The sequence below is a fragment of the Mirounga leonina genome, unplaced genomic scaffold, assembly GCF_011800145.1.
Source record: "Mirounga leonina isolate KUSES-001 unplaced genomic scaffold, KU_Mleo_1.0 Mir_178, whole genome shotgun sequence".
Lineage (NCBI taxonomy): Eukaryota > Metazoa > Chordata > Mammalia > Carnivora > Phocidae > Mirounga > Mirounga leonina.
Genome location: NW_023270464.1, coordinates 25,204,180 through 25,228,018, shown reverse-complemented (window position 1 = coordinate 25,228,018; position 23,839 = coordinate 25,204,180). Strand labels below are relative to the sequence as shown.

The window sequence follows — 23,839 nt, the reverse complement described above, 5'->3', positions numbered from 1 at the left end:
CCCTAAAACACTTCTTCCCTCTCCACTTCTTCACTGGCTCCTTGGTGTCCCTTGGATTCAGTTCAGCTCTCGCCTCTTCAAAAGTCTCCAACAATGACCTTATCTAAGGGGCACTTACTTATACCCCTAGCCCTCCATGCCACCCAGTAAAATTGCTAGCATAGCTTTCGGTTTAGTTTATTCATAGCACTACCTTACTCTGAACTGGTACTGTTTATTGTTTATTTTCTGTCTTCCTCTAGATTGTAAGTCCCTGGAGGGCAGGGACCTCGTTGGTCTTGTTCAACACTTTAACCCCAGAGTTTAGAACAGTGCCTGGCTCATTAACGTTCAGTAACTGTGTATTCATGTATTATAAGTGAAGTTCCTTTGCGGTGTGAAACTTCACTGTCCTTATCTGCAGAATGTGGATGATAATGCCTGACTCCCAGAGTTGCTGTAGGAATTAAATGAAACCATAAATGTTAGTGCCATATACTGATATTTCAATATAGAACCTACCTCTAGTATCCAGATTAGAGACCACCCTGACAGCCCGTGAGTTCCTCAGCTTCCTCATCCATAAAATGGGGACAGTCATACCTGCCTCCCGGGAGGTGGTGATGAAGAAATGAGACCGTACAGGGGCCTGCTTAGTGCAGTACCTCACACGCAGTGAAATGCTCAGGAAAGCTCACCAACTATGACTTTGGGAAAATTACGAATCTTCCGTAAATATAAGTTTCCTGGGAAGAATGCCCTCCTCCCAGCCGCGTAGTGAGGGTCGAATGAGGACAGCTGTGAAGGCTTGCCACCACATGAAAGGCCAGGTGCTGTAAGAACATCCAGTCTCACCATTGGACTCACAGTGTCGAGGAGAACTTTCTGTGATGGTGGGAGTGCCCTGTATGTCCACCGTCCAGTATGGTGGCCACGAAACCACGTGTGTCTGCTGAGCACTTGAAATGTGGCTGGTGTGACCAAAGAATTGAACTTTTCATTGTTTCATTTTTATTAATTTAAGTTTAAATAGGCTGGGTGCCTGGGTGGCTCAGCCGGTTGAACATCAGCCTTCAGCTCAGGTCATGATCCCAGGGCCTCTAATTTTTCTTCTTCCTCTTGCATTCTATCCCTAAGACTATCCCCCTGAGTTTATCCTCAGGGATAGGAAAATATCTGCATGCGCTAAAGATGAAATCAGCTTTAAAGTGGATGGTTTTTACTCTCAAGCTCAAGCATTCACATCCGGTCAGAGGCCTTGCACCATCCAGCCACGGATGTCTAGGCATTGACCCCGCTGTGTGTCTGGGCCGGCGCTGTCAGTATCTCCCCAGACGGAGGGTAGACCAGGGGTGTCTGCAGAAGGAAGTGGGACCCTCGAGCTTACCTAAAAATGAGGTCATAACTTTCCATCCCACAGACTGCAAATCACGGATGCATCCGTCACATACTAGGTGTGTCAGTAACTTCTGGATGAATGAAGGAGCAGATGATAGCTACAAAAAAAGCAAACCAGAATTTTGAATGTTGATTCGTAGCACATCAAAGTGACTAATAACAATTCGGAAATAGTCTGATTAAAATGAGTGCATAAAAAGCAATAATCATGTCTTGATGAGTTCAGAATGTTGTAAACATCTGCTTTATGTTTCTGAAGAATGGAACAAGTGTTAGGATTCCAGGGGAAAGGATGTAAGTTTTAAGAGTTTTCCATATTGATTTGCATGAGTACTTTTCGTCCTGTAATTAGAATTTTTTTTTGGTTTGATTTCATTTTAGAAGTTTTAATTTGTCTTTAGATAATGGTGCTATAATTTTTACCACACCGTGGAATTCTGATATGGGTAGAAAAACTCAAGGGCCTTAATACTGGAAGTTTTCTGAGGCACCGTAATTAGCTTTTTTTAGCTCATAAATAATTCCTCTGAGATTTATTTCCATGGATGTTTAATGAGCTTTATTAAGCCTTATTCAAATAGGTTCATATAGAGCCACATGAATATTTCTAATAAAACAGCATTCATACATTGAATTTATACATAAAGCTGCTTAAAATTCTGTCCCCAAACTAAAAGCTGCGAAAACTGAATAGTCAGGTTCGGCCAGTGGGTCTCAACTGGAGGCAGTTTTGCCCCACGGGCATTTGGCAATGTCTGGGGAGGATTTTGGTTTTCACAACTGGAAGAGGGAGAGGCGTTTCTGTGGTGTCTGATGGGTAGAGACCAGGGATGCTGCTGGTCATCGTACAATGCCCAGGACGGCCACCGCAAAGAGTTACGTGACTCAAGATGTCAGTCATCCTGGAGTTGAAGAACCCTGAGTCAGGTGTCAAAGAGATACAGAAGAAGTGAGTTTCAATCTTAGGCGATGAAATGTGCTTGGGCTTGTTCCCTCTGTAGCTTTGTTGTGCTGGGCCTGAGATGGGCTCACCCAGAGCTTCCCGGGGCTTTGCCCGAGCGAGAGCCTCTTAAGCAAAATCTTCAGGAAAGCAAGAAGTGTGTGCTCCCGGACATCTTTCTGTGCGTGAAGCGGGTCCTATTCTCTGAATAAATGAATGTGAGTTCACTCTGTGTTGTTCCAGCGTCTTGCTTGCAAACAGCGAATGGCATCTTGAGGGACAGGGTCCAAAATAAGGATTTTTTTTGTCCTTTTAAAAATTTCCTTTAAAGCAGTCATATTTATCAAAATGTAGGTTGTGAAATATTCCAGAGGCTTAGTACAGGGTATGCTGGGAGCTGTTGAGAATACAGATGGCTGGTTCCTGGGTCAGCTGGTGTTGAGAGTCACAGGGTTGTTTGAGAATCTGGACAGCACGTTAGGTATGCTACCGACAATGGGCCGTTCTTGTTGGGACCACGTGTAATAGAACTTAAACCAGTACTCGTTTTTATCTTTCCAGTCAAAGGATATTATGTCATCATGTGCATAGGAATCTAGATGTATGTGTTCAGTACAGAGGAGTAGAATCTCTATAACCGAAAGGCGAAATAATTTCTGGCACAGTATTTCTCAATCTTTTCTTCATTAGGAGACTGGATTTTTTTTTTTTTTCCCTAATTGTGCCTCCCCCAGTGAAATTTTAGTATACCATATACTGTGTTTCTGTTCATGTATATGTATCTGTGTTTTGTACGTAAAGTGATTATTTTTTTTACCTCCCCCCAAGAACTAGTTTTCACCCCACTGGAATGATACCACCCTGATAAGAGTGCATGCATTATTACAGTAAGAGGTGGTTGTGATCACAGGGAGTTCTTTGTAGGATATTGCATGGCTTTACAAAGAGCAAAGACGTTTTCTGTTTTCTGATACGTGTTTTCTCTTTTCTGTGTTGTGATCCTTCTGGAAGGGATCAGGAAACACCATTACTCTCTGCTGCATACCTCAGTTATGAGCAGCCCTGTTCCTTCACCTGAAAATCTCATCTAGTTGCTCTGTTCAGGCCCATGGTAACCCGAAAGGAATCATAAATAACTGTCACATCAGGGAGATTTTAGCCTGTATTCAAGCAAAGTCACTGATTGGGGTGGGGGACTTTATTTTTTAGAACACTTTCAGATTCACAGCAAAATTGAAAATAAAGATTTCCCATACACCCGTGTCCTCACACATGCATAGCCATCCTATTATCCACATCCCCCACCGGAGAGTTGTCACATTTGTGACAACTGATGAACCTACATGGACATGTCATCATCACCCAAAGTCCGTGGTTTACCTTAGAATTCACTTTTGGTGTTGTACATGCTATGGGTTTGGACAAATGTATGATGACATGTCTCCATCATTATAGTATCATACGGAATATTTTCACTGCCCTAAAAATCCTCTGTGTTCTCCCTGACCCCTGGCAAGCACTGTTCTTTTTACTGCCTCCATAGTTTTGCCTTTTCCAATGCTGCAGTCATATAGTGTGTAGACTTTTCAGATTGACTTCTTCCGCTTAGTAATATGTACTGAAGTTTCCTCCGTGTCTCTTCATGGCTTGGTGGCTCATGTCTTTTTAGCGCTGGGTAATATTCCATTGCCTGGATGGACCACAGTGTACTTACCTATTCACCCACTGAAGGGCATCTTGGTTGCTTCCAAGTTTTGGCAATCATGAATAAAGCTGCTGCTATAAATATGTGCATGCAGGTTTTCGTGTGGACATACGTTTTCAGCTTCTTTTGGTAAATACCAAGGAATGTGATGGCTGGGTTGTATGGTAAGAATATGTTTAGTTTTGTAAGAAACCACCAAACTGTCTTCCAGAGTGGCTGCACCATTTTGCATTCCCGCTAGTAGTGAATGAGAGTCTCTGTTGCTCTCCTGATGAGCATTTGGTGTTGTCAGGGTTCTGGGCTTTGGCCATTCTAACAGGTGTGTAGAGGACTGGCTTTTTTTTTTTTTTTTTTTTTTCAGTAATATTTCTATTGAGATATAATTTACTGACTATAAAATTCACCCTTATAAAGTCTATAACTGAGTGGTTTCACTATATTCACAGAGTTGTGCAACCATCACTACTATGTAATTTTAGAACATCTTCACCTTAAAAAGCAACTCTGGTCAAAATTTAAAACATCTGTACTTCAAAGGACACCATGAAGAAAGTGAAAAGATAATCCAAGGGCAGGAGAAAACATTTGCAAATTATCTGTTAAGGGACTTATACTAAGAATATATAAAGAACTCTTACAACTGAAAGCTAAAAGACAAACAGCCCAGTTAAAAATGAGCAAAGCCATCCGAACAGACGTGTCCCCAGGGAAGACCTACAAATGAATGGTCAATGAGCTCATGAAAAGATGCTGATCGCCATTAGCCATTGAGGAAATACACATCAAAACCACAGTAAGATACCACTTCGTGCCCACTAGGCTAGCTCTTTCAAGACAGACAACAACAGTGTTGGGAAGGACATGGAGAAATTGGAACCATCCTACATTGCTGATGTGGATGCAGAAGAGTGCGCCGCTTTGGAAAAACCGTTTGATGGATTCTCAAGTTAAACAGAATTACTATACAATCCAGCAGCTCCATTCCTAGGAAGACCTAGAAATGAATACCTATGCCCATCATAAACATGTACACAGGGCTCCTTCTTTTTTTTTTTCACCGTATCATTATTTTTAATGTCCAGCATTTACAATACGAGGGCCAGAGCTTTCTCCCCAACTCAAGTTTATAAATTCTCAATTGGCTTGTGAGGCCAATAGGGATACTTCTTCTTATCTAATTTGGTTTCTGGAAAGACTTCATTCAGGTCTTCAATGGTCATCTGATCAAATGGAATTATGTTCCTCATCTTCTCCAGCTCTTTTTCATATTCCTCAATCCTGGCCTTTGAGAGAGACAAAAACTCAGCACAACTTTTCACATCTTCTTTTTCTTCAGCATCCACCCGAACAGTATATTTATCCTCTGGCACAGGAACCTTCAGGGCATTAAACTTCTTCTCAAAGGCATCTACCAAACCAGCCTTCACTCATTGGCCTTGTAGTAAGCCCAGTCGATAGCAGGTGGTTTCTCAGGGAGAGTAGCCAACCTGGAGGTAAGGGTCTCATTGCAGGATTTCAGGGAGTTAGCAATGGCCTTCTGGTTTCGGGGTATGATCTCCCCAAAAGCTACCCAGTCAATGGATTTTAGAGCAAGTTTTCACGCAGCCATCTTGAGATCCTTCACCGACCCCGGCGGCCCAGAGACCACAGCAGCAAGGAACGGAACTGGGTCCCACAGGCTCCTTCTGCAGGTGATGGAAATGTTCTAAAATCAGATCGTGATGTTTGCACAACTCTGTGAATATACTAAAAATCATTGAATTGGATACTTTAAGTGGGTGAATTGTGTGATATCTGAATTGTATCTCAATTTAAAGCTATTTTTTAAAAGATGAAAACAAACAAAAATAACAATATTCCTCCCCCCAATGCCACCCATTAACCGTCCCTCCTCACTCCTGCCCACTCCACGCAGCCCTGGTCACCGCTAGGCTGCTTCCGGCCTCAGTCGATTGACCTCCTCTTGACATTTCATGTGAATGGAATCCTACCACCTGTGACTTTCTTCCTTGGTTTATTTCACTGAGCGTGTTTTCAAGGTTCATACATGCTGTAGTATATGTCAGTACTTCATTTCTTTTTATGGCTGAATAGTCCATTGCATGGATACGCCCCATTTTGTTTATCCATTCATCAGTTGGTGGACACTGGGGTGGTTTTCACTTTTTGACTATAAATAATGTAGCTATGCCCATTCGGGTACAAGCTTCTACGTGGGCCTGTGTTTTCATTTCTTTTGGGCGCATACCTAGGGGTGGAATTGCAGGGTCACATGGTAACCTCACGTTTAACTTTTTGAGGTACTGCCAGACTGGTTTTCCAAAGTCGATGTGCCATTTTACGTTCCCACCGGCAACTGATTTTTTTTTTTTTAAGATTTTATTTTTATTATTTATTTGACAGAGAGACACAGCGAGAGAGGGAACACAAGCAGGGGGAGTGGGAGAGGGAGAAGCAGGCTTCCTGCCGAGCAGGGAGCCCGATGCGGGACTCGATCCCAGGACCCTGGGATCATGACCTGAGCCGAAGGCAGTCGCTTAACCGACTGAGCCACCCAGGTGCCCCTCGGCAACTGATTTTTAAGTGAAGACTAGTCACATTCTCCTTAAAGTGAGTTTCCCAAGTCCTGGGACAGAGTGTACCCTTTCCTGTCCCCACACGAGGCCACAGAGTCCCTTAACTGACAGATGGAGGTCCCCCCCAAACACGCACACCCCAGTTCAGGGAGGCTCTTCTGGGAGCTTCACTGATGCAGCTCCCGGGGGAGCTTTTTCTCAATAATACATCACATTCCTCAGACCTCTATCCCCTTTGGAGGAATTCGTCTTAAAAATGCATGGGAAGCTTTGTTCTCAATACCAGAACTTAGCCGACACGTACCTTTGTGTATTCTCTTTCGGCCGAGTGAACGTGAACGTGCAGCTGGGCGTGCGCACGGGTCCACCCGCCTGGCCGGGCCTCGGCAGCCACGCAGCCCAGGGGGTGGAACCCGGGAGTCGTCCTCAGTGTGGTCGGCCTCGGCATGTCCTCTGTCCATGTGGACTTTTAGCCTCGGCCCACGTGGGGAAATAACTGTGTCCACATTTGGATGATTCTCCATTCAGATCATTCTCTCTCACTTGTTCCAGGACGGTCCCCGTGTAACTTTCGGGGGCGACTGCTTTGGTCAACTTAGAGATTGGTGAAGATGTGACTGTTCACCCTTTCTGTGCTCTTAATAACAAGCAAGGGGGCACCTGGGGGGCTCAGTCGGTTGAGCATCTGCCTTCGGCTCAGGTCATGATCCCAGAGTTCTGGGATCGAGCCGGGAGTCAGGCTCCCTTCTCAGCAGGGAGTCTGCTTGTCCCTCTGCTTCTCCCAGTACCCCCCCCCACTCGTGTGCTTTATTTTTTCTATAAATATTTCACTTTTTTAAAGATTCTTATTTATTTGTCAGATAGGGGGAGAGAGCACGCGCACAAGCAGGGGGAGTGGCAGGCAGAGGGAGAAGCAAACTCGCTGCAGAGCAGGGAGCCCGATGCGGGGCTCGATCCCAGGACCTTGAGATCCTGACCTGAGCTGAAGACAGACGCTTAACCGACTGAGCCACCCAGGCGTCCCTCTCTCTCTCTCTCTCTCTCTCTTTAATAAGTGAATAAAATCTTAAAAAAAAGATTAACAAGCAAGATACCTCTGTCCAGAATATTCCCACAGAGCGTGCTGATGGTCCCTGGCCCCCTGTCGCGCGCAGAGCCGCTGTGGGATGTGTTCGCCAGTCGCTCTTGGGTCCGGGGTCCGGGGCCTCCCGCCTGGGCCTGGCACGGCGTGGGCACACGCTGCCCCGTGGACGTTACCGGGCCGCGGCCCACGGCGGGTGTTGCGAGCGCGGCCGGGCCCCTGCGCACCACTCCCGTGCTCGCGGTCCGCGTTCTCTCTTGCAGGCCATCGGCTGCACCCTGGACTGTAGCTGCCAGAGTTTCAAACCCGGGAAGATAAACCACCGCCAGTGTGAGCAGTGCAGACACGGATGGGTGGCCCATGGTAACCTTATTTTTCCTCCTCCTCCCTCGGCCCCTCGTGTCCCCTCTGAATGACTTAGAGTAAATCGCAAATGGAGCTCATGCCTGAGAAGGACAGCCAACACGCGGGTGTCCCCGCTCTTGCCAGCCGCCAGGCTGAGAGCTTTCTGTATGGTCCCTTTTTGAAGCTTAAGGACGCTGCATGGTGGGTGGGGTCTTGTCTTAGCCCCGCTCTGCAGACAGAGAAGCAGGGGCTTCGGGGCGGTCCTCCTGCAGCAACAGAAATGTCCTGCGTTGTCCTAACGCAGCAGCCTCCAGGATTGCCGGGTAAAATGATTACTTTAGCCTACGTATGTCCCGGTGAATATTTTTAGGATAAACCTATCCCACTTACTCCCTGTTTATGTGAAATCCATGTTCACATTTCACTGGGCATCCTGTATTTTTTTTTTTTTTTTTGTAATGGTTAAATAAGATACACTTTAAATTCCAGCCTAGAGAAATATCTTTTTTTTTTTTTTTTTAGGTTTCGTTAGTTCTTTTTATTTTTTTTAATTTTATTTTGTTATGTTATGTTAATCACCATACATGACATCATTGCTTTTGGATGTAGTGTTCCATGATTCATTATTTTCGTATAACACTCAGTGCTCCATTCAATACATGCCCTCTTTAATACCCATCACCAGGCTAACCTGTCCCCCCCCCCCCCCCCCCCCCCCCCCCCCCCCCTTTTCCCCGTATTTTTATTTGCTGATCCCACACTTAGCCCCATGTGGCTGCTGAATACTTGAAATGTGACCAGTGGGACTCTGAAGAACTGAATTTCTGATTTTATTTAATTTAAGAAATAAAATAATTTAAGAAAGTAAAAATAATTCCATAAAATTAAAAATCTAAATCTACAAAGCTGTGTGCAACCGAGGACTGTCGCATGGGACAGCGTAGATTTTGGCAGCTTAACTGGCCAAGCCTGACAGCCAGGACGTGGCAGACGAGGGGACGAACCCAGATCCATCCGATCCCCAAGCCCCAGCTCTTCACCAGCAGACCCTGTTCTGCCCGATTTTTCAGCCTTTTGATTCATGTGCCTGCCACCTTTGTCTTTATCCCTTTTCCTTGCACCTGCCCTACATGGGGCTGTTTCTCACCCCTTAGGGACAGGGACGGGAGAAAAGAAGTCTCAGGCCAGTTCATTTTATTTTAGAAATTCCTGTGAATAACGTAGAGCCTGGTAGCTGTTAGGATTGTGAGCCATTTGCCTATTCCCGTCGGAAAACATAGCGCTAGCCCACCCCCGTGCAGTGTTTCTCTGAGAAGTAAAAATCTTTATGAAGGGTGTTTCTTCGATTTGATTTTTCAGCTCTGAGCAAGCTGAGGATCCCCCCCGTGTATCCCACAAGCCAGGTAGAAATTGTCCAGCCCAATGTGGCGTTTGATATCAGCAGCCTCATGCTCTACGGGACCCAGGCCATCCCTGTCCGCCTGAAAATCCTATTGGACCGGCTCTTCAGTGTGCTGAAGCAAGATGAGGTGCTGCAGATCCTGCACGCGTTGGACTGGACCCTCCAGGATTACATCCGGGGATACGTGCTTCAGGTATGGGGAACGTGGGCACGGTTCTCCTGGAATGTCTTCTCCAATCCACGTGCGTGTAACTGGTGTAACCCGGTTGCTCCAGCCGTGGGCGGGCATCCTTTCGTAATGGCTTGAACCCCCACCTGATGTTCTGGGAAGAATCTGGTGCTTTCCTCGATACCAGTGAAACTTCCAGACACGGGAGCATGGACATATTCTGTGATCTGGGTATTATCACTAAGCCGACTGTCCTACAGTGAAGCCTTGGCCCCCGGGTTACTATCCGCAGGCCACCTACGGACACAAGACTGAGGGTTTGGGGGTGAGAGGAGCGTATGTTCCAGAAGCACATTGCAGAAGCTGGCCTTCCTTCCCAGGCTCCGTCACCCTGTGATGCGTCTGTGTTCTGGCTCCTGCTTGTTCTCTCTCCCCTCGATTCCCCTTTGGCCTCTTCACGTGTTCTCTGCATCCCTCCCTTGTGCCTTTAGCCCCTTCTCCCTGTCTGTTCCCTTGCAGAGTAGTCTTACGTCCTTCTAGACCTTGTCATGGAGGTAGGCCCTCGTGTTTCATATCCACAGGCAAAGAACATAATTTCCTGGGACGAATTATATCATTTCTGCGACGTAGGGAGCAACGACAGCTTTTTTTTTTTTTTTTTTTACCCCTTGACACTCTACTAGAAAACGTCAAAATTTCAGTGAAATGGGGGGATGAATATACTTCCAAGACTAACATGCACTTGAGTCTTACCCCAGGTAGGCCATGTCATCATCAACACAAGCACTTAGTCTTTTATCAGCCTGGACCCTCTTCCAGTAAAATTTCTCAGGGCAGGTGAATTATCCCCATTTTCCAGTTGAAAAAGCCAGAGGCTCAGAGTGCTTCTGAATCTTGGCCAACGGCATTCAGGTCGTAAGTGGCAGACCCAGGATTCGAACCTGTTTCTTTTTGACTCTGAAGCCCATGATCATCCTGTGGAGGCGCGTTTGCTCACCTCGGGTGCAGGACCCCCAGCAGGCTAGAAGCAACCTTTTACGTAGGGTAGCATTATGATCTTACATTATGACATAGATCAATATTTAATGATCCTAATAATCTTGCTTTCTAGTGTTAGGATTAAAAATATGGAATCGATTACCTTGAACCTCTAGTGCATCAAAAATTTATGACGTTACATCCCTCATCATCTTCAAAACTCTTCCATGCATTGTGAAAAATCTCAGTAGGCCATCAAATACATGTTCTGTGATAAAATATTTATTGTAGTTTTGGGAAAAGTTAGGCCTTGCTAGAGTTTGAAAGATCTCCAACACGCCAGTGTAATTAAAGCTCTGCTTTTTGAACACGGGCGGTAGATCGATACGGGTTCATTTGTTTTCTGATGTTAGTTGCTGGGGAAGATTATTAACCTTGCAGCAAATAAATACTTGAGCTCTGTCTAGGTCTGACTGCTCCCTCCCTCCTTCTGAGATCTAGAAGTGACTATTGTTCAAACGATACAGATGTTCATTTTATAGTGGGGAAAGGTATGACACCAGATGCAAGACAACCAATTGGTTTGAAGTAAGATGGAAAAGAATCACTCAATTTCCCTTCGGCCGGAGTCCTAGCATTTTACTGCTCTCTTTTAGAGCACTGTTTACATTCGTGCAGTTGGTTTTCCGTGTAGGGTTTCTGGCCCAGGAGAGTAGCGTGAGTGGGGGGCTGGCCAGAGGGGGTGTCACCTTCTGATACTCACGTGTGCTAGTGGAGGCCCCGACCGTATGACCCCTTCTAGAGAAGAGGGTGCGGAGTAGGAAATTAATTGCGCTTCACGATTCTGGTTTAGGATGCGTCAGGAAAGGTGCTGGATCACTGGAGCATCATGACCAGTGAGGAAGAGGTGGCCACCCTGCAGCAGTTCCTTCGCTTTGGGGAGACCAAGTCCATCGTGGAGCTCATGGCGATCCAAGAGAAGGAGGAGCAGTCCATCATCCTCCCGCCGGCCGCGGCGAACGTGGACATCAGGGCGTTCATCGAGAGCTGCAACCATAGGAGCGCCAGCCTGCCCGCCCCTGCGGACAAGGGGACCCCCAGCAGCCTGCACCCCTTTGAGAACCTCATAAGCAACATGACTTTCATGCTGCCCTTCCAGTTCTTCAACCCCGTGCCCCCCACGCTGATAGGGTCGCTGCCCGAACAGTACGTGCTGGAGCCGGGGCAGGACCAGAGTCAGGAGCCCAAACAGGAGATGCACGGCCCCTTCCCCGGCGGCGGCTTCTTGACCTCCAGTCCCGCGTCATTTCAGGCGGAAAAAGAGCCGTGTCTAAACTGCCCGGACACGGTTCCCAAAAAGGAAGACGGCGTCCCTTTGAGTGATTCCAGCCCCTACAACATTGTCACTAAGCTTGAAAGGACACAGTTGTCCCCCGAGGCCAAAGCGAGGCCCGAGAGGCACAGCCTGGGCGCCAAGAAGGGCCGCGTGTTCTGCATGGCGTGTGAGAAGACCTTCTACGACAAAGGCACGCTCAAGATCCACTACAACGCCGTGCACCTGAAGATCAAGCACAAGTGCACCATCGAGGGGTGCAACATGGTCTTCAGCTCCCTGAGGAGCCGGAACCGCCACAGTGCCAACCCCAACCCCCGGCTGCACATGCCCATGAACAGAAACAACAGGGACAGAGACCTGAGGAACGGCCTGCACCTGGCCGCCTCGGGGGGCTACGAGCGCCCGGGCTTCCCGGCCCCAGACTGCAGGCCCCTGCCTGGCTACGCGGCGTCCGGGGACGACCCGGGGGGCCAGCCGGCCTTCCCGAGCGTGGGGCAAAACGGGGTGCTTTTCCCCAACCTGAAGACGGTGCAGCCGGTCCTTCCTTTCTACCGCAGTCCGGCCACCCCGGCCGAGTTGGCGAACACCCCCGGCGTGCTCCCTTCTCTCCCTCTCCTGTCCTCTTCCATCCCAGAGCAGCTGGTTTCAAACGAAGGCCCGTTCGATGCCCTTCCCAAGAAGAAATCCCGCAAGTCCAGTATGCCCATCAAAATAGAGAAGGAGGCCGCGGGGGTAGCCAGTGACAAGAGGCACGCTCTCAGCTCAGACGAAGACGCGCCCCTGCGGGTGGCCGGGGATGACGAGCCCGAGGCCTGCAGCCCCCGGTCGTCGGACAGAGCTCCTGGGGCGCGGCACGCACAGTCCGGGGGCCCGGGGGCGCCCCTCCCGGAGGGGGAGAGGGTCTGCCGTCTAGACTCAGGGACGGAGTCGAGTGGAGCCACGAGCAGGACCCCCGAGCGGGCCACACGGCCCTCAGAGAGGGCGGCTGAGCAGAAGCCGGCCCTGACCGCCATGCCAAGGGAGCCGGAGGCTGGTGGCCGCGAGCCTCGCCTCACAGCCGGGACAGAGCCCTGTGTCCCCTTCCCTGACTACATCCACCTGCAGCAGCGCCTGCTGGCTGGCGGGCTCTTCAGCGCTCTGTCCGGCGGAGGAATGGCTTTTCCTTGTTTCGAGGACGCCAGGGAGCAGGAACCCGTGGGTCAGCACGCGTTAGGGAGGCAGAAGGAAGACACTCGCTTCCAGTGTGACATCTGCAAGAAGACCTTCAAAAACGCTTGCGGTGTGAAAATGCACCACAAGAACATGCACGCTAAAGAAACGCACGTGTGCACGGTGGAGGGCTGCAGGGCCACCTTCCCCTCGCGCAGGAGCAGAGACAGGTAAGACGCATCTTGGCCATCATTTCTTCCAGAGCCGTGATGCCGAAACTCCAGCATGCACCCGAATCTCCGGGAGGGTTGCTGAAAACCCACCCTTCTGAGCCCTGCCCGTAGAATTTCTGCTTCCGCGGGTATGGGATGAGGCCCGAGGGTTTGCGTTTCTGAGTTCCCAGGTCATACTCTCCTGCCATCCCAGGGACCACGGCTTGAGAAACACTGCTCTCTACTTCCGCATGCTGGAATTTTCAGTTCCAGATCTAAACGCATTTGACCACAAAACCTGACCTTTTAAAGCACATGAGGCTGTGGGTTGTCTTGTTTTTTGTTGTGGTGGTGGTTTTTTTTAAAGTCTCCCTTTGTGTGGATTTTTTAAATTATACATTCAGTGCAGAAATACTCGTGGATTTATTACGGGGACATGAACAAAATAGTAGTTTATGCGTCACTCTGCCTTTCTCAAGTCTGAGAAACCCTGAATTCGGAAACGTGTCTGGCGCAGATGGTTTGGGATAAGGAATTATGAACTAGTCTCACATGAAGGGGGGGTTAAAGCATCACCAAAGACAACAAAACTTGTCTACTTTTCCATTTTATGATACGAAGCCCATCAAATGAAACGTTTTCTCTTACGTCCAGTTAACCAGCTACATTCGCAGGGAAGAACAACTGTGTGGTTGGAGAATGTTTCATTATTAAGCTATCAGAGAAGAGAGGCACTCATTAGCAGGTTACTTCGGGGGTTGTGATGTTGGTTGAAAGCTTGAGAAGTCTTTGGGTGGGGGGTGTTCATGAGCCCCACACAGCGTCTCGCTGTTTGCCGAGCGCCCAGGCGGAGAGAGTCGGCCATCACTCTGGGACACAGCACCGGCCCAACTGCCTTGTGCTTTTCTTCATGAACTCAAGTCCCATCACCCCAGCCTGGGAAGGGGAGGACACGTATAACCCAGAGGTGACCCCCGGAGGCTTTAGGGGAAGGACTAGCTCTCCCAAGAAATGCAACGTGAAATATACCAAATGGTTTGCAGAATAGTAAAATGTTACATTTGCTCAGAGGAGCTTGACTTGATGCACTTGGGCGAGAACATCCTCCCATTGAGCTAAGAGGATAGAGCATGGGTGATACTAGTTAAAACTCCTGTTTCTGTTGCTGGCATGTTGAACCAGACCACCAGGGTCCCCAGATTAGCAAAGCTGTCCTTCTCCTTCGTCCTCCAAGAGGAGAGTTTGTTCATGAACGAGCTCTGTGTTGGAAGAAGAGACAGTCCCATCAGTCAGATCATCCTTGATATTTATAATACCATTCTGGCCTACAGTGTGCACTAAATTAGAAGGCATATTGAATTTAACACTCGCCTTTGTCTTATATTTATTTTTTCATATATTTAATATTTTCTTATATTCTGAGCTATTTGTAGACACAGGTCTTCTCCCCCACCACAGGAAAGCATCTTGAATTCTAAATTTAGACTACTAGTTCTGGTGGTCTAGAACTTGGAATTCATTTTACCTAGAACCTGATTAAAATGGCAGCATTTTATCTTATTTTATATATTTTGAAGATTTTATGTATTTATTTTGACAGAGCACACAAGCAGGGGGAGCTCAGGCAGAGGGAGAAGCAGAGTCCCCGCGGAGCAGGGAGCCCGATGCGGGGCTCGACCGCGGGACCCTGGGATCACGACCCGAGCCGAAGGCAGGCACTTAACCCACTGAGCTGCGCAGGCGCCCCAAAATGGCACCATTTTAAAAAGAGCTTTGTTGGCAGGCCGGGGCCACCACCCTTTCTCCGGGCCAGCGATGAGAACTGTGTTGTCAGGACAGGTGTCTTACCCTCTTGAATCTGATGCCAACAGTAGTCAGTAGGAGCCCGCAGGAAGGGACTGGGACGATGCCACGGATGCTTATTTAGCCAAAAAATATTTAAAAACCTTCTGTTAGGTGCTGTGGACACAGTCCCTGCTCACAAAGGCCAGTGGGGGAGACAGCAGTAAATAGGCGTTGACGGTTGATTGCAGCAGCCGCTATAATGGGAGAGAGAGACTGCTGTGGGCACGCAGTGGGGGCCCCTGACGAGACTCTTCTGAGAAGTTAGGGAGGGCTTCCTGGAGGAAGAGGCATGACTAAACCAGCAGCTCTCAGACGTTTTGGTCTCAGAGCCCCTTTTGCAAATTCTTAGAACTTCAGGGCCCTCAAGAACTTGTCTATTTGGGTTTATAAGTTATCGATGTTCATTGCATTAGAAACCAAAACAGAAGAAAATTAATATTTATTTCATCACTTAAAATAATAAACCTATTATATGTTAACATACATAACATGAAAAACAAGGGGGAAAAAAAAACCGTACATAACATGTCATGAAAAATAACCCCGTTTTCCAGCACAAAAACTCCGTGAGAAGAGTGGCTTTGTCTTACATTTTTGCCAATCTCTGTAACGTCTGGCTTAGCAGAAAACAGTTGGTTTCTCACATCGGCTTCTGCCTTCAGCCTGTTCCAATACCACATGTCACGTAGCCTCTGGAAAACCACGGTAGGCTCATGAAGGAACGACAGTGGAAAAGATCATGTCTGAGTATCACGATGATGAGATGAGTTTTGACTTCAGGGCACCCCTGAAAAAAGCTCAGGGACCACGAGGGGTGCCCAGACCCTACTTTGAGAACCACTGGCCTGACGAGGCCAAAACGGAGGAGGAGGAGGGGGTGGGGATGGGGATGCTCGGCATCAGCAGTCCTGATAGCAACAGGAAGCCTGGCACGTGGCCCAGAGGGTTTTGCATTTGTGGTCGTCACTGGTTTTAGGAGACGTGGCACCTCGGGAAATGCACCTAACCCTCCAGGGCTTAAGGAGAAGGTTGGAGGATCCCACAGGTTCACTTCTGGTGTTCCTGGGGGACTCAGGCCCAGAGCTTTGCTTTGTTGTCTCAGGGACCTTCCTGTGCAAGGTTCCGGTAAACGTGTCTGACTTTTTTTCCTACCACTTATGTGCCAGGACCTGCGTGTCAATCCAGTGTCTGGTTTTCTGCCGACACATACCTGCCCCTTCTACCCAGAACGCCGACATAATCACAGGGCGGAGCTGCCATTGATAAGAGTTGTTTGCACAGTGGGTGATCTGGGAGCACGGCTCTGATTATGTCCAGAGAAAGAATGTGTAAGGGATAGAAGAGAGACGTGGAATAGCAGATTTGATACGTTTTATGAAATAAGACTGAGTTTCCCCCCACCCCACCCCAGCCCACCCCAGCCCACCCCCACTGTGTCTTTGGAGGTTTCAAAGAGAAAACTCGATTCTTAGTTATTTTGGTGGGGGTGTTTTTCACCTGGTGGTCCTGGCAGGCATTCTGATCTGTACGGGTGGTGGGGGAGGTATTTTCTCTGTTTGGAATCGCTTTCCTATCACCTTTAAGCTCATACCCTCGCAGTTAGGGCTATTTTTGCCAGTCCGAAGTCAGCAGGGGATCTCTGAGCACGGCCAACATTGATTGACAGGTTACATCCAAATGATATTGTGTGAGCAAGAATGTGTCGTGATGGATACTCATTATCTGCCCTTCAGGAATAATCAGTGGGTAGAAGATTGGTGGTGGGTTCAGTGCTGCATTTGCAAAACTCCTGTCTGGTTTATTGTGAAACGTTGCAAATATGAACTGAACTTAAATTCTCTCTCTCTCTCTCTCTCTCTCTCACACACACACACACACACAATGTCTAGCCAATCAGATTTTCTCCCCTGTAGCACTTCTGTGGTCATGTGAGTGTGAATGCTGTAGACCCTGATGCCACATAGAAAATTTTAAATTTTCTAGGAACCACATTAAAGAAGTATAAAAAGACACAGGCGAAATAAGTCTTAATAATGTATTTTGTTTTAGTCAGTCTATCCAGATATCATTTCTGCGTATGACGCAGCCGTGTTTCAGGTGCTCGCTCGTCCTGTGGGAGTAGCTGTCCTACTGGACAGTGCCGCTCTAGAAGGTATTTCTTGGTTTCATTGCAATAAAGTCCTCTGCTTAACTTATGGGGACGAGTGTTCTCTGGGATCCCCTGGTTCCAGGGTCCCAGGGGAAGTGACCTAATTGGAGTAGGCTGGCCGTCCTCAGTAGATGAGGTGCGGGAAGTTACATGTCCGTCACATGGTAGAAATTAAGAACTGCATATTCCCAGCTTCCAGACGGCCGGCTTTCCTGGCCAGTGCTAACTTCCGACAGGCAGTGAACAGCCCTGGGCCATTGTCCACTGGACACATATTTCATCCCATCCCCTCTATGGTCACTCCTTCCACGCCACAAGATTTTTCTGGTATCTACCTAGTGTCTCCACTCGGAATGATGACTGTTTTTACGACAACAGCCCAACCCACCGCTAACCATGTTTTCACTCTTGTAGACACAGTTCAAACCTAAACCTCCACCAAAAAGTGTTGACCCAGAAAGCACTCGAGAGCCCCGAAGACCATTTCCATGCGGCTTACCTTCTGAAGGACGTGGCGAAGGAGACCTTCCAGGATGTGGCTTTCACGCAGCAAGCCTCCCAGACGTCTGTCATCTTCAAGGGAGCGAGTCGGATGGGCAGCCTGGTTTACCCGATAACCCAAGTCCACAGTGCCGGCCTGGAGAGCTACAACTCGGGTCCGCCAAGCGAGGGCACCGTCTTGGATCTGAGCACTACCTCGAGCATGAAGTCGGAGAGCAGCAACCATTCCTCTTGGGACTCAGACGGGGCCAGCGAGGAGGGCACCGTGCTCATGGAGGACAGCGATGGGAACTGTGACGGGCCGAACCTTGTCCCTGGGGAAGATGAGTACCCCATCTGTGTCCTGATGGACAAGGCTGACCAGAGCCTCGCCAGCCTGCCTTCTGGGTTGCCCATCACGTGTCACCTCTGCCAAAAGACGTACAGTAATAAAGGGACCTTCAGGGCTCACTACAAAACCGTGCACCTCCGGCAGCCCCACAAATGCAAGATCCCAGGCTGCAACACCACGTTCTCATCTGTCCGCAGCCGGAACAGACACAGCCAGAATCCCAACCTGCATAAAAGCCTGGCCTCCTCTCCCGGTCATCTATAGTAACAAGAGGGCGGACCGAGTCCGTGAGGAGAAGCGTTTACCCTAATTCAGGAGTGATAAGGGCTCTCATTTTGTTTAATAACGTTTGAGGCAAGCCGGGCAAAAGGTCTTGGAGTTGACTTTCTCGTCTTGTGCGGCGGGATGAGCAAAAGACAAGCCTTGTAGGAAGTCAACTTTAGGGGGCAGCCCTTCCTTGTTTTTTTTCTTAGCCCCAGGGGTTTTTCCCTGACATAACAAACACTGGCAGAAACACGGTTTTTTCCCACATTTGTTTACACATTCCCCGGGAGCGCGCCAGGTCTGCAAATTGACCAGGGGGCCCAGGACCTTGGGGCAGCTTGAAGTGAAGGGTCAGCTGAGTGTCCCGGGGAAGCAGACGGCCACCGCGGGTGAGGAGCCAGGCCCCAAGATCACATTTTTTCAGTTCCTGCTTTTAATGAGTCTGAAATCCAGACTCGGGGTTGGGAGTATGGCTTTTTGAGACTATGCCTCCGTTTGGAGAGGAGAGTTGCTTTTACTTTGTGTCTTCCCCTTCGGGGGTGTCATGGACCTTCAAGGAGCCCCGAGAGGAGGCAGGTGGGTTTCCAGCACGCAGGAACAAAGATGTTACGAGGATGTCTGTGCTCGCTGCGTGGCAAGCATTCAGGAAACCTAGTGGTCTTCAATTTAATTTAAAATGACTTTGGTAATATTTAATTTGTGTTTGTTACGTGAGTCATTGGGGTGAGTGCAGACGTGCCACAATGTGACCTCTGGGTCTCTGCTCGAGGGCAGAGCGAGGGCCGGCCTCAACTTGAGAACGGCTGCCCGTTTCCATTCGGTGAACCTCGGAGTCTGGTCATTTCGGTCCCCTGTGGAAGGAGTGCAGGACCACCTGTAAATACTCGGCCGAAGCGTTTAGAGAATGCGGTTCTGATCTTCAGTTATCACTGGGTCCCTCAGCCCTCCTCCTTTTATAAATGCGTAAGGTTAGGAACATTCCAATGTACACGGTAGAAGAAAAGTAGGGCAGGACTGCCATACCATACGTCTTAATATTTAACTTATTCTGAAATATATTCCACACCATGGTACACATTTGCTATTGTAAAAAGGGAAGTTTCATCGGTCCTGTGAAAAGAGACCATCTCTTGAAATTTGGCATTTACGGTACTCGGGAGGGAGAAATTGACTTCTCGTTAAGACTTCAGGTGAACCGTCTTTTAAACTCACAGTGGATTTAAGTAATGAAAAACATCCTCAAAGAGAATTGGGGGTTATAAGAGAGAGGATTCCTCCGGCCCAAGGGTGAAAAAAGCCAACAACCTGTTATGGATTGTTTCAGCGTTTTGTTTTGTTTTTTTTTTTAATAAATGTGACGACACTTGGTCTTGGCTTAAAGTAAAGATGTATCTTTCCACTGTTTTGTTACCCAGCTGTTTATTATTCCAGTTTGCCCAAAGTGGAACGATTTGTATACAAATGAGTTTTCTATGATTTAATAAAAATGTATGCCACACGTTTTTGTTTAAAGAGGCAAACATTCGGAAGACCGGTTTTGTCGGATGCACGGCGTGGTGTGAGGACACCGCGGTCATTCACACGCACACAAACGCGCTCGCGTGAATTTACGGAGCTGGAAACCCAGGGTGGGCGGGTGGGCACAGAACAGCATCGGTAAGTATGGCCACGTGGAAACAGGGAGGGCAGGTTTTAATATGTTCCAGAGGTGGGGAGTGGCTACTTGATGGGGAGGAGGGGCTGGCCATCAATTTATTATTAAGAAAAATACAAAACAAAGTGATTGTTGAAAAATTCCTGTGGTGTCAAAGATAAGTCTTCCAGGCGGTGCTGGAAGTCGAATGCAGTGAGCGATTTCTGCTGCTTTCATTCTTAAACGTGCAGGGTTTGGGGTTTTTTTTATTTTTAAAGATTTTATTGTATTTATTTGAGAGAGAGAGTGAGGGAGAGCACATGAGCATGGGGAGGGGTGGAGGGAGAGGGAGAAGCAGGCTCCCCGATGAGTGGGGACCCTGATGCGGAACTCGATCCCAGGACCCTGAGATCATGACCTGAGCCGAAGGCAGATTAAGTAACTGACTGAGCCACCCAGGTGCCCAGTTGCAGGGGGTTTTTTTAAGCCAGTTTTTATAATTGATCTTTTAACTTCCTCACCTCTTTTACCTGCCCTTCCAATACACAGATAAAAGCATGATTCCCTTGAAGGAAAAATAAGAGGAAAACAGAGAGGGAGACACACCATAAGAGACTCTTAAGTCTAGGGAGCAAAGCGGGGGTCGCTGGAGGGGAGGGGGGTCAGTGGGGGGATGGGCGTTAAGGAGGGCACGTGATGGGATGAGCACTGGGTGTGATATGTAACTGATGAATCCCTGAACTCTACCTCTGAAACTAATAATACAATATATGTTAATTAAATTGAATTTAAATAATTAAAAAAAAAAAAAACAGAAAAAGCATGATCCCCTCTACCCTCCAGCCCCCCTGTCAGGGGAGGCCCATGTCCCTGCTTCTTGGTGGGTTGAGAGGAAGAGGCGACCAGAGGGGGACGTTCTCACCCTCCAGCACGTGTGCCCGCCCGGTCGTCTAGGCCAGGCCGCCTCCTGCCCGTATGGCCGCTGTAGCCTCCTAACTGGTCAGTCGTGCCCATGCTCGCCTCCTAGAGCAGCCGGAGTGGTCCTTCTAAGATGTAACCAGGTCACGTGGTGCCCCAGCTCAGAGCCCCACAGTGGCTGCCGTTAGCAGTTAGGATAAAATCCAGAGACTCTCAAGGTCAACGAGGTCATACACCGCCCTCCTGCCCCTGCGACTTTTCCCTCCTCTTGCCCGCTCGCCTTTCATGACAGCCTCTGTGGGCTTTCTCTTCCCTCGTGGCAGCTACAGGAGCTGACTCACTTCCTGCTCTCAGAATTGGCTGGGAACCCTTCAGGGTCTCCCCCACTGGGCACCACCCCCCTGTCGATTTGTCTATCTTCACGCCTGTCCTCCTGGGGTCTCCTCTGGCCTGACTCTGCTGTCAGAACCCCCCCCCCCGGGGTCTCCTTAGGCTGCACACTGCTCCCTGAGGCATCTGGGTCCTCTAGCTCAGCCTTTCTGATTCCACGGGCTTGTGCCTGTGGGTGGCTGCGTTCGTCTGAATCCCCCAAGAAGTGGATGCCAAGAGGACTCAACATGCAAGGGTTTTATTAAGAGAGAAAATACTATTGGAAACAGGAAGGGAGCTGGCAGACGGAGGGCAGGTCTGACCCCCGAGGGAAGGACAGAGGGAGGGAAGGTTGGGTGAAAGAATCCAAGGCTGCCATATAGTCTGCGGAGGGGTCAGCAAGGGCCCTGCAGAGGCTGTGACCGGGGTCAGCCATCAGAGCAGCCCCCCATCTCCCCGGAGTGGGTTCCCTGGGAATTAACCCCTGCCACACTCAGTCTGGCTGTGAGCAGCCTGCAGGGGCACAGTACCTGGAGCCCTGGGCCAAATCCTACCTTACTGAAGTCCCCGCGTTCTGTTCAAGGTGCATTCAAACCTGTATTTTTCTTGGACTCAAAAGTAGTGTTCCTGCTCTTCCTGAAGGCTGATGCCCTCACTCACCCCGCCGGGTGCCTCAAGGATGGCGTCCCACCCCCTCTCCCCTCTCCCCTCTCCCCTCCTCATCCACCCCATCCTTTCTACCACTTCCATCTCTAGCCTGTGACTCTTGCAAGTCTCTCTCGTCTTAATGATTGAAAGAAAGAAAAAATAGCTCTCTGGACCCCATGCCCCTTCTGGTGACTCTTCTTCCCTTCTCTGTGGATAGCTGAGGTCCTTAGGATAGTCGATTTACCTCTCCCCAGATAGGCCTTATCCACAGGACACGCGTGGCCCTGTGGTGCACCCTGGTCCCTCCTCACGCTCATGCTCTCTGGGACGTCTCATTCATCCCCACGACTCCAACCATCTGCAGGCTGCACCTCCGGAGCTGCCCTCTTGACCAGCAGGTGCCCACTGGATATCAGAATTATCCACAACACCCCTGTCCAGCTCCACTGGGGCTGAACCCAATTTGTCATCCCCCCACCAATCAAACATCTTCCTCCTTTTGTTTCCTTGGATTGAGGTTCGAGGGAGCGGTGCCATTATCCGGCCGACCTTCACCGAGGCTCAAAGGGCACGGTGCGTGAAAAGCGCCCAGCACAGTGCCTGGCACGTAAGCGCTCACCACACGCTGGCTGTAAGCACCTTCACCATCATCATCTTCATCATCATCACCACCACGACCCTGGACTTTTCCTTCATCCCACTCCCAGCAGCAACCACCAGTCACCAAACTCCAATGAGTCCGCCTGCCGGCAAATGCCCTCAGATCCTCCCCCTTTTTCATGCTTGCGGCCGGTGTCTGTCCAACAAGGAAGGTCCTCTACGTCCCCCTTCCCTGAGAGCGGGGTAGCAGCCTCCCGCTGTCCATGATCCCTCAGACCCACCCGCCCCACAGCAGCCCCAGGGGGCTCCATCACGGCACAGGGCGGACTGCCCCCCGCCCTCCAGGCGCTTCCCGCTGCCCCCGTGAGGGTGGGACCCCGCTAGGCTGGCCTCAGCCCAGCTGACCCCTGCGGTTGCCCCACAGGCCCGGGCTTGTGTGTCCCCAAGGCTCTGCATCTGTCGCTTTCTCTCCAGGAGCCACCTCTCCAGTCTCTGACCCCTAACCCTCCATCCTCCTCTGAGACCCAGGTCACGGGCCCTCCCTTCCAGGAAGCCCCTGGTGACCTCCCTCTCCTTCTCTCTCAGCGAGGAGTGAAGCGAGTCCTTCTGGGCACCCATGTGCTATCGGGGCTTTGCTCACAGATGTGCTTTACCCCACCCCCAGCCCTCATTTAGCAGCTCTGCTGTCAGCATTCACCCCTCACCAAGGGGCCTCCAGCTGCCGGTCAACAGATTGATCCAGAACCCACCTACTATGCGCCAGGCGCTGCTGAGCATACCGCGCTGAATGCATAGACACGGTGCGTGCCCCTCTGGCATTTAGAGCAAGGAGGGCAGGTATTAAACCTAAATAAATAATAAAGAAATGAAGGGGGGCAGGTATTAAACCTAAATAAATAATAAATAAATAAAGGGGGCAGGTATTAAACCTAAATAAATAATAAAGGGGGCAGGTATTAAATCTAAATAAATAATAAATAAATAAAGGGGGCAGGTATTAAACCTAAATAAATAATAAAGAAATAAAGGGGGGCAGGTATTAAACCTAAATAAATAATAAAGAAATAAAGGGGCAGGTATTAAACCTAAATAAATAATAAAGAAATAAAGGGGGCAGGTATTAAACCTAAATAAATAATAAAGAAATAAAGGGGGGCAGGTATTAAACCTAAATAAATAATAAAGAAATAAAGGAGGGCAGGTATTAAACCTAAATAAATAATAAAGAAATAAAGGGGGGCAGGTATTAAACCTAAATAAATAATAAAGAAATAAAGGGGGGCAGGTATTAAACCTAAATAAATAATAAAG

At 49.0% G+C, this 23,839-nt stretch overlaps 1 protein-coding gene and 1 pseudogene across 1 annotated transcript; one reads left to right on the top strand and one right to left on the bottom strand.

Moving 5' to 3' along the window:
• Positions 1 to 5,066: 5,066 nt before the first annotated feature.
• Positions 5,067 to 5,631, bottom strand: LOC118023203 (annotated as a pseudogene).
• A 578-nt stretch (positions 5,632 to 6,209) lies between these two features.
• On the top strand, positions 6,210 to 18,360 carry BNC1 (basonuclin 1). The gene is made up of 5 exons (XM_035024330.1): positions 6,210 to 6,221; positions 7,778 to 8,042; positions 9,384 to 9,619; positions 11,427 to 13,288; positions 17,679 to 18,360. The coding sequence occupies exons 1-5, from the start codon at positions 6,210 to 6,212 to the stop codon at positions 18,358 to 18,360; spliced, it is 3,057 nt and encodes a 1,018-aa protein (XP_034880221.1).
• The last annotated feature ends 5,479 nt before the right edge of the window (positions 18,361 to 23,839 follow it).